Source organism: Mya arenaria, chromosome 9 (assembly GCF_026914265.1).
Source record: "Mya arenaria isolate MELC-2E11 chromosome 9, ASM2691426v1".
Classification (NCBI taxonomy): Eukaryota; Metazoa; Mollusca; class Bivalvia; order Myida; family Myidae; genus Mya; species Mya arenaria.
This window is the reverse complement of record NC_069130.1, coordinates 25,975,018-25,986,840: the sequence shown is the minus strand read 5'-3', so window position 1 is coordinate 25,986,840 and position 11,823 is coordinate 25,975,018. Positions and strand designations below refer to the sequence as shown.

At 32.7% G+C, this 11,823-nt stretch overlaps 1 protein-coding gene across 1 annotated transcript; it reads left to right on the top strand.

Annotated features, from left to right (window-relative positions):
* Positions 1-6,405: 6,405 nt before the first annotated feature.
* LOC128245884 (G-protein coupled receptor dmsr-1-like) lies at positions 6,406-7,494 on the top strand. The gene has a single exon (XM_052964105.1). The coding sequence runs from the start codon at positions 6,406-6,408 to the stop codon at positions 7,492-7,494; it is 1,089 nt and encodes a 362-aa protein (XP_052820065.1).
* The last annotated feature ends 4,329 nt before the right edge of the window (positions 7,495-11,823 follow it).

Here is an 11,823-nt window from a genome sequence, read left to right as displayed (position 1 = left end):
GTAAATGTAATTTGCAAAAGACGGTGTAAAATATCACTAGAAATACGTTATAGCTGTCAGTCTACACATGACATAGCGGCTGTCCAATGATTCCATTAATTGCAAATTCCAAACTTAATCTAGCTCGAAAACTGCAAAAATAATCAAACACAGGTATCCGGCTGAAGAATTAGTCAACATGATATCAGTTTTGAAAGGTATCATACATTCAATGGTCACAATAACTTATATTTATATGAATTGCAATTAATTTTAAATATGTCATCATTTTTATACTTTTGAATTTGGCTTAAGTTTTACAATGTATGCCACTTCAATGGTTATAAGTCAGAAACAGTTGAAGCTTAAAGCATACATATTTTGAGCGCGTAACCTAATTATGTCATACATATAAAAAGAAAGTATCCAACAATGTGTTTATCTTTGTTCTAATAAAACCCACTTAGTAATACCTATTATTAAAACAAAAACAGTCCGCAACCCTACATCTCTTTGAAGAGCTTGGATGCACCTAAACTTTCGCGAAAAATATGCTTCAATGTGCTAAGATAATTTTCTTTCATTGTATCGACAGGTTTGTTGTTTGAACGACTTTAATCGAAATCATACATGAACTTACTATAAAAAGGGTACATATCTTTTATCGTTTAATAATCATTACATGTACTTGCAAGAACAATGTACAAGCCTTTTTTAGTATATGAACAGCTTATTGAAAACGAAACTTACACTGTTTTGAAATTGTTGTTTACATAGACTTAAAGTAAGCAGTTGATTTGGTTTCTTTTATAAAGGCGCATACGTTTAACTTAAATAAGAAGTTGGAAGTTTATAAGCCGCTTTACACGTACTCTAACAATATATTGATTTTGTAAGTTAACACTAAGTATGGCATTTGTATGTTAAGCATTCGATCCGATGAACTACTTAACAATATGATTGAAAAGAAATGGAAAACATAAATTGATAGAAATATTGTTCAATGCAGTTCTTTGACACCGTTTCAGCACTGCCTCCAGCATTTCAAGGCAAGTGTCTGTCATATCTCTTGTTGTTGTTTTTTATTTGACATGGGATGGAAATCCACAAATAATTGAGACCGTATGTTCGAAATAAATGGAAAATCTTCTTTTCCTGTTGGACATTAAACATAAAAAAATCAAGATACGCATTCTGAGGAGTTGATTAATGGAGGACAATTCACTGATTGCACACGAAATCATTAATACCGAGAATTATACAATTTGTTTAACTTTCCCAAAAATAAAAATAAATGTTGGGTATATTTTAAATTATCTTGAGAAAGAAAATCACATTACAAATTTGAGCGAATGATTTTCCCTTGCTTAAATATGTTTTTTGCAATACCAGACTTAAGGCGCTCAGCAGCAGATTTCCTGGAGGCTACTAGGGTTTTTGCTATTGGAAAATGTTTGTCTTGTATTCTGGTGAGATGGGGTATAGTACAGGCATATCGAGCAAAACTGTTTTATTGTCAACTTGTTCTTGGATATATGGCTATACAGGATACATTAGCAGGTGGATATTTTTTCTTAGATTATTTTCATCTTACCCAATGTATTATTATCAAGTTTGGTCTTAATTTATTTATTTTTCATTTTATCTATTGTCACAATTTTTCTTTGGAATTACTTATTCAAGCGTTTGTCCAGATTATCGTTTTGTTTTACTGATATCCTTGCCTAAGGGAATTTACATTTTAGGGCCAACTTACGAGCGTAAGATCAAGAAGTTTAGTTACATGTTAAGCGATGGTAACAAACTGAATTGGAAGGTTTACTTGGAAAATCAAATAAACATTTCCTTATCTGACTATTGACCCCTATGTATATTTTGAATTCTCAAGAAAATAAAACAAAAATTCGATGTATGAAAAAATACGTTAAGTTTTACTATTATTCGAATCATAAATACTTCAATCTCCAATCGTGTTTTGAGCTCATGCAATATTGATTGACAATTTAAAAATAGATCACATCACATAATTTAGAATTATTTGTAACTTTTGTTAGGGTGTACATCAAGGTTCCACTTAAGTTTTATTAAAACAATTAACATGATGAAACACACTGACATATGGCCAACCTAGTTTCCCATCACAGTCAGACTGAAAACAAGCTTTCTGTTGATTTATAGGGAAACAGTTTAATACTTTAACTCATTTGAAATATATTATATTTGTGTTTTGCGTTATATGCCACTGTTGTTCGTGCTAGAAGGCGATATATTTGTAAGACGGCGTTAAATGAAGATGTGGTTGTTGTAAAAGTTATCGCACAAATGCCTTTGTCAAATTCATCATGCTCTTCTCGATTTTGTATGTATTTTGTGGTTAATTTATTAAACAAGTTAACTAATTGTTTATATATATATATATATTTAAATTTGATAATCTTCTTTTTGTTATGAACATTATCAGCACAACTATGTCATTTAAGAAAAAAATATGTTTAGATAAAGAACATAAATGGAAACTGCAATACACTTATGAATATCAACTGTTTCACAAAAATACCAAAAACGAAATTATCTTTAATTATCTATTTCCTTCCTCATCATGATTTATTTCAGGTTCATCGGATTGCTTTCAAATTAATCTTAAAACGTATTTAAATGTAGTGGTATTTTGGTTCGCACTGTTTTAAACCAGATAATACCATACGTCCGATTTTCTTACGCCAACGCATTAGATATTTTAACATGTCATGTCTGACGATAATCGATTTCGTTTTGCGGTACTCAAGTTTATAAATTATCTCATGATTTCAAGAACTCATTTGTTTTACTTTTGCCGATGTTTATTTCATTGCATAAAAATAAAAGTTACTTTAAATGCCAGCCTAAAACTACAACCGAGTTTGTGATAAAGGAATATATCAGCAATAATAATTCATTTGATGAATATCCCCCTACATTTTAGTTTCAACAGTATTTACTTGAGCATTTGTATTCGTTAAAATATATAACATTCGTCATGAGAAAACAAATTCATTGAAGAAATGTCTAACAAATTAAACATCCCAAAGATGCGTAATAGGTATTTCTAACAGAATTGAGTCCTGTCATTCGTTGAAGCTGCTTTTGATATATTGCTGTTCGTGTTAACAATAAAGAATGCGATATATTTTGTTATATAATGTATATAAAATGGCTTAATATTAGTTCAGCAGAAAAACGTTGTTAAAATGAAAATTAAAGTTTGACATGTTAATCGAGGAAGTAGAATTTTGATGTCAGTTCCTATTTTGTAGGACAACCTCAGAATATGTTGGACTTGGGCATGGTTGTCCATGGTCCATGGCGTTTTTAAACTAATCGGGAGAAATAGAGAGATACGTGTTTTATAAAGAAAATTTGCTTTATTTAAGGGGATAAGTCTTATGTCTCTGTAAAGTGGACATCGGAAAAAGTAGGAAAGTTGTTTTCATTTGTAAAACAATAGCAAGCGGAATCGTAATTTATCCTTGGTTAAATGTAATGAATAAACTATTTGTTTTGACACACGGTAGAAAATTAATGGCTATATTGTAATACAATTTTCTCTTTAGTTTCAAGCTTTAGAGTAATAAATCACCACAATGAAATTAAGCCCAAATACACCACGTAATACCGTCATTTGTAATGACTTTGCGTCAAGGGAAATCTAAAAAATCATTTGAACAATTAAACTATACTGATAGCATAACAAATCCAATCAAACTGTAATGACTGCGTCAAGCATGGGATTTATTGCTGCGAAGATTTCTTCCTCAGCGCCTTTTTCACAATCATCATCGGTTAAATACGTAAGCAGTTATTTTATTTGTAATTATAAACTGTGTTGACTTATTTCTGCCTTATTTTGTTTTTACTTTTTCGGGTCACAAACTGGCTTTTCAGGAAATGTTCAATCCTATCATCGGATCTTTCAAATGGATGAGCTTTAAGCACCTAATCCTTATAGTTTTGCCATGACAAATGATGATCGAATACATATACTAGTTTATATTCACTGTGTAAAAGAATAAATATCATGTTAAGATATCAAAAGTAACAAAGAAACCGTCCCCATGTTCGCAGAGTTTAACATATTCGGGATGAATATATACAACTCCGTTGACTTCTCACAACATTTTACATAAGCAATCGCGCTAGTTTAATGTCAATGTAATATATACAAACATATGTATATGAGGTTGATAATAAATAAACATCCTATATAACGGAAAATGTGTTCTTAGCGAAATAGTCATCCTCGATTCAAACTCATTTTAGTGTGTGATAAGTATTGTAGCCGAGTAAGAGCTATATTTTATCCTCAAAGATAAGTGTAATCAACTAAATATTGGTTCCAATCACTTGGCAAGAAAGTATATTACTCAGATTTAATTCATTCGTTTGCAGGATTTGTTTCGTATCTGATTATTGAGTGCTGAAAATAACTTTATCAGTTTATATGATACTTTTACTGCATTCTGCATCGTTTTCAAGTTGATGCTGGCTCTGATAGCTTATGTTTTTAGTTTTGTTATTATTAACAGATGTTGGGACAAGTGTAGGGCTATGGCCATACACACTAGTTTAAGCCCGCAGTAGACTCGTGTTCTTTTAAAGACGTGTCACTGACCGTTCCAAGGCGGTAATCATATTCTAGTAAGGCTATTATAAGGTGTGTGTCTAATTAATGTTTGTTTGGGCTCCTGCCTTGTGCGTCTAAACAGGTTTTATTTTCGAAATTTCGACTACTGGGCTTGCCCTTGTAGATTTCATTGTATCATTTAATATACAAAAACTAATATGTGCATAATCCATTATTCATTTGTATTGCTATGGTGTAGAATATATCAGTATTGCTGAATTTGCAATCCATAGATCATTTATCACAGTAAATGCACACATTTATGGTGTACCTTTTACCATAATCAAATATCGACCGCAGAACAAACTTAACGACTAAGTTAAGACCTTTAAGGAGAAAAACGACAACAGTGGAAAAATAGGGATCTTTTTAATTAAAGATGCTCTGATCCTCAGTAGAAGTCGTTACAAGGGTTAGTTAATGTCACCATTGCCTTGTCATCACATCTTGTGCTTTTGATAAGAGCGGTGTCAGATAGAGAATATAATTATGCCGAGACCATTACATCAATACATATACATGCTTTATTGTCGGTCATTTGGTAGATTAACAGTCCCTATGTTTTAATGTAGAATTGAAGGAAGTTATTATCAGACGATTGTTGGTCAATCTCACGTCACATTGGAAGACAGCAAGTGTTTAATAACGGGCAAAATGTGTTCACAGAAAAACATATGGTTATTGGTACTCGTTTTTATATGAACTATCTCAAAATATTACATTCACAACAGTTCTCTAAAACACCTTTGTCTACCATCAGAATCAAGTATTGACAAATTACATTTGAGTAATACACATGTCATCTCTATAAATCTCGTTTCAATTACATTGATGACGAGAAATCGAGCCATCCGATCGAATTTTATGTAAAACATATAGTAAAAAACGGTCGTATTACTCAAGTTCGACCTTACTAGGATTTCGAGCCAAACAATATCGAGCCAACATGTTTTGACTAAATGTTACGGAGAGTAAACATGAAAGTTCAATTATGAACTGCGAGATAAATACAATGGATACGTTTCATGTTAAGCCCTAATCGATGATAAATGATATTCATCGACCACAAATTGAATATCGATAATTTATTCACAATTTGAGCATTAATGGTTGTTTACTCTTCTATTTTTGTAGCTTACTTGAAATGAAAAGCAATCGATGACGAGCTATTAATGGATACATTTTCGGTGTAAGAAAGTCATCTCATTTCAATCTAAATCACACAAAATGAAATCTTGTTGACCAAAATTGTATTTAAACTGGAAACAAGTTGAATGTAAAGCTTTTATCCGAGTCTGTTTAAATGTCATCATGATGTTATAGCTTGTTTTAACTTTTAATTGATGACAATGTCCTAAAAACATGTTTTAAAATCGAAAAAATAACGTTGCCAATTACTATAAGGGCATCAGCAATCTATTTCAGTAATGGGAAGTTATTGTTATAGTGAAATGCTTGTGTACCTTTTTCGAAGAATTTACTAAATTTGAACCTGCATATCCTTTTGAACGGCAAAGAGAAAACAAAACAATGGATAGTGTTGTTTTATAAAGCTGCATCACATTAAGTATGTAATTTATAAAAGAAAACGTCGATTACCGTAAGGGCGACGCCATTCTATATACGTCTTCGGAAAATGTAACGTAATACCTCCCGGTTCCGTAAAATGTTATATTATCCATTTTCTTCTCCTAAATAAATTTCTCTTTAATTTCAGGCGTACCTAGTGCCATATTTTGAAGACAATGTTTGAAGAAGACGGCCAAATGGCGACAAACGAAACACTATCTGGCAGTGAACAGATAGAAAAAAGTGCATTAACAGTTTTTGGAGGCTGGTTCACGTCTATACATGGCTATTCAAGCCTTACCGTATGTTGTTTTGGAATACCGACAAATCTCATCAACATATCAGTATTATCACGGAAGGATATGCGCAACCCAACAAACGCCATTCTTTGCTGGTTGGCAGTTGCAGACTTGTTAACTATGATTCCTTACGTAGCTTTTGTGATTCATTTCTACTGTGCCTTTGATCCATACGACTATTCACCGGAAAAGTTCACTTTTCCATGGGCAGTATATATGCTCTTTCTTATCAACTTCGTTGCAACGACTCATACAATTTCAAATTGGTTAGGTGTTTCATTGGCCGTGTTCAGATTTGTTCAGTTACGCTCTACTACAAAAGGGCCCGTTGCTAAAAGACGACTATATAACACAATACTGAAAGTGATTGCAGGAATATACGTATGTTCATGTCTTGTGCTCGTACCAAATTACATGACGAACAAAATCGTGGAATATACTGACATTACCACAAACAAAACGGCGTATTTCATCGAAGACATAAAACTGGGCACTAACGACACTCAACCGATTGTTGTGGTCAATGTGTTAACATATTCAATATTGACCAAAATCGTTCCATGCATTTTAATGACAGTTTTCAGCGGAAGCCTTTTAATAAGCCTCAACCTCAGTGGCCGCCAAAGACGTCGACGTCTTTCTGTTACATCAACCAATGTTCGACGAGAAAGAAGACAGACGAAAACCACTCGAATGTTACTGGTTGTGATTATCTTATTTTTGGTGACAGAATTTCCACATGGTTTACTTATTATTATAAGTGCAGTTGTTCCTAACTTTTACTACACAGTATATTCGCCTCTCGGTGATCTGATGGACCTAGTAGCGTTGGTTAACAACGCTATTAACTTCCTTCTTTACTGTATCATGAGCACCCAGTTTCGAACAAAGTTCTTTGAAATGTACTTCAATAAACTGTCGTCATTTAAAGACAGGGAAAGGAATCAGTTCACAACATCCTTGAACATAACAACTACTTCAGTTTGACATACTGAAACCAATAATGTATTTATCTAGAACAAGTACTATATGAACGCATTATTTTTTAAAACATGAAAGCAAAAAACAAATAGCCGCTTGATTGTTTAACTTCTTCCCATGAACAAAAACACTGTTCAGTCCTATAGCATTCTCCTACACCAGTGTTATTATGCTACGCATAAGATTTAACATTATCAAACCTCTAATGAATGAGATTATCCTAAAGTGAACCTGCATCAGTCCGGCGTCAACAACTTCAAACTTAGTAAAATCTACTACGTTTTGTCTTAAAATTTACTTTTATTGTATACTTGACAATAACTAGGCTACAGTTCGACCATAAATATATTGTTCTTACTGAATGTATATGATAATGAAACTGTAGACTTCCATGTCCATTCTGGTTTCATTACCCGTTTTATAAGTGGAATTGTTATGATATTAAACATGTTGTAATTATGTATGGTAATTCATAATAATGATTATAATGTTAGTTCACAGAACTTAGTTAATTTAAAGGAATCTGATATTCTACTTGTAAAATCTAGTAGTGAGGAAACAATGTTTGGTAATTTATGTGTAATAAATCTTAGTCTGATGGTTTCATGAAACATGGTTATTGTATTGCTGTTTTATATACGAAAATCAAAGCAAAAACACCAATCAACAACACAAACAATAGCCAATCGAAACACCTCGTATGTATATCGCCGGTTAACAATGTCAAAATTCTTTACATTAAAATACTCTGCAAGATTATCGCGTAGTAATTTCGATTTCGTAGTTAAGCCTTAGGATTTTACTCTTAGGAATCTTAAATAAAATAATATGCAATAATAAACTTCATTGGGAATCAATTTGAAATTAGTAATAAATATTACACGTTTAAACACAACAATTAATCAATTAATATTATTATCATTATTTTACAAACTACTTTTACTGATGCACTAGCATACATCCGAAGTTGTTTTCGATGGAAAACACCGTTTGTCAACAATAAATGACAGGATTTCCGTCATAAACAGTCAGTTATAGCGAGAGGGTTGACATAAGGATTGTATGTTCTTGCCTTGACGCTGTATGAAATCGCAGTAGGACACGCGAACAAATTCCATGAAGCGTGCTTGCCTTACTGTACTCATACAGCAAAAATAACACGCAATAACGAATCCGATCAATACTAATTATAATTTATACATTTTAAACAATTTGTCATCAAGGTAAAAGTATATTCTGCAGTTGAGTATTTGTTCTTAAAGAAAGCTAACGGACCACATGCGTTTGTACAAAGGAATAGCTGATAATTGTATCATAAAATACACATTGACGGCATAATACCTTTCTGTTATACAATGTGAACGTCAAAATTTATCAATACAAGGGCCTAGGCGAATGTAAATATTGTGGTTTAATCTGACTCTCGCCATGTCAAACTTGATCCTATTAAGTGATTACTTAGACAAACTTCATGCAGCCATCGGAGAAATGAAACAGAACTAAAATTTGACTAAGGTTGTTCACTTGCAGTTAGTGTGCATGGCGTTTTTTAGTACTTATTTTATCTTCAAAATGATGTAAGGTCCGGATAGAAGTAGAACATTTTAAGTTAAACTTTGTTGATATATCTTTCAGGGGTAGATTTGAGCTAGGTCACTCATGAGACAATAGGTCACTTATATTCTGATACTGCAATTTATGGTAGAAATACGATTATATTTCTTATCGTCTTGTTTATTTCAGACATATTCTAACCCGAAAGGGGAATGGAATAAAGGACTGCACAAGCACTCCACATGAACTTTAAAGACTTAACCTGCTTTTCAATTTGATACTGGCTCCAATGTAGGCTTATATGTTCATATCGTTTTCAAAAATGAATGTTTGAGTTGTGAGATTGACACAGGTTTAACCTCCAGTGAAAATTTAGTTATGCAAAAAAAAATTCCTAGTTTAGGGACTAATTGAGGTTCAACAGGCTCTTTCAGCAATGGAACTTGTTGAGGCTTAATTGGCTCTTTCAGCATTGGAACTTATTGAGGTTAAACATGCTCTTTCATCATTGAAACTTATTGAGGTTAAACAGGCTGTTTCAGATATGGAACTTATTGAGGATAAACAATCTCTGTTAGCATTTGAACTCAAGGTTAAACATTCTCTTTCTTTATTGAAACTTATTGAGGTTAAAAACTATCTTTCCTTATTGGAACTTATTGAGGTTAAACAGGCTTTTTCAGCATTGGAACCTGTTGAGGTTTAACAGGCTCTTTTAGAATTGGAGCTTATTAAGGTTAAACAGGCTTTTTAGCAATGACACTTATTGAGGTTAAACAATATCTGTTAACCTTTGAATTTATTTAGGTTAAACATGCTCTTTCTTCATTGGAACGTATTGAGGTTTAACAGGCTCTTTTAGCATTTGAACTTATTAAGGTTCAAGAAGCTCTTTTAGCATTGGAGCTTATTAAGGTTAAACAAGCTTTTTAGCAATGTAACTTATTGAGGTTGAACAATCTCTGTTAACCTTTGAATGTATTGAGGTTAAACATGCTCTTTCTTCATTGGAACGTATTGAGATTTAACAGGCTCTTTTAGCATTGGAACTTATTGAGGTTCAACAAGCTCTTTTAGCATTGAAACTTATTGAGGTTAAACGGGCTCTTTTAGCATTGTAACTTATTGAGGTTAAACAGGCTCTTTTAGGATTGGACTTTATTGAGGTTTAATATGCTCTTTAGCATTGGAACTTATTGAGGTTCATCAAGCTCCTTTAGCATTGGAACTTATTGAGGTTCAACAGGATTTTCCAGTATTGGGACATATTTAGGTACTACAGGGTCTCCCATCATTGGAGCTTACTTTAATCCAAAGTCTGGTTATACTTACTCTTGAAAACGTTATTGTTTATTGTTTCTTTTTTTCTTTTTTACATGTATATCAAGCAAGGTAGACGATAAGTTCACTGGTATGTACCTCGTTGTAATGTTCAAAAATGCACTACATTATATTCACAATAATTAGTACGTTTATGATGTTACTTTTATCTAATTATATACCCATTAATTGGCATAATTGTCATTGCAGTCTTTCGAAATAATGCAGTGATCAAACGGTGATATAATAATAAAAAATAAAAACATGTGCGAGAATGTATGAATATAATAAACAAACCTTTTACTGCTTGATATTGTTTTTGATATTGTAGGAAGTTCCTGAAACACTTATGATTATCTGTGTTATCCAATGTTTATGTCTCAACGGGTGTTATAAGAAGGAATGCTTGAATTGATGCTCTTATATAAATAAGAATTAAAAGCTTATTGTACCCATCATGTTGTAATTTTTGCAAAACCATGCTTAGAAATTGTCAAAGTAAATGCACCTAGAAACGCTCGGGTCATTAACCCTATTGTTCATTACAATGTCAATACTCCAGATGCGACCTACAATGCCATTAAATTCATTAATCCCATTGAAACTAACTGCTCAATTAATGATATTGTAACTGACAATGCCATTAAACCTTTTGTTACTTAAACTGACATTAACTCTATACTTAATTACAATGTCATTAACACTTTTGAAAATAATAGCGGTATCAACCCTATTGCAACAAATTAATTAATGTCGTTAGTCTAATTGCAACCAACAATGTCATTAGTTATTGTAACTTACAAAGGCATAATATTTATATAAAAACTACAGAAACAAGCTCAATAGCCAAATGTTTAAACATAAACCCCGTTCAATGGCACAGGGTATAAGCCTTATTGCCGTAGCAGAATAATCTGTTTGTATAATTTTGCACTTTGCTTTTAGTCTTTATGTCTTTTGAACGCTTTGTTCAGTCCTTCTTGTAAAATTTAGTCTCACCTGAGCACAAAGTGGTCAGGGTGATTGTCCTTCGTCCATCGTCGTCCGTCCGTCGGTGTTTGAAGCAACATTTTCCTTCAAGAAACTTCTCCCCCTTAACCGCTGGGACAATTATAACCAAAATGTACAGATATGTTTCCAGGGTCAACAAAAGTGGTTTCAAGCAGAACTCTGGGTGCCACTGCTATCGAAAGCAAAACAATTGAAATCTTCTTCTCAGAAACCGCTGGCTCAATTTCCAAATAAGCTCACAGAAATATTCCTTAGGTCACCCTGTATACAATTCCTTCAGCCAATGTTGATTTAAAAAAAACCTAGCTACCAAGGGCATGACTAATTTCCTTCATATGTCTAAATATGAAATTATTTTTATTCAGAAACCTTAAGCACGATATTAAAACACAGAAATGTTCATAAGGTGACCCTCTATCAATTCGTTCACCCCCTGTTGATTCATAAAAG

Coding starts and splice junctions, on each gene's coding strand:
- LOC128245884 (XM_052964105.1), top strand. CDS start 6,406: ATGGCGACAAACGAAACACTATCTGGCAGTGAACAGATAGAAAAAAGT.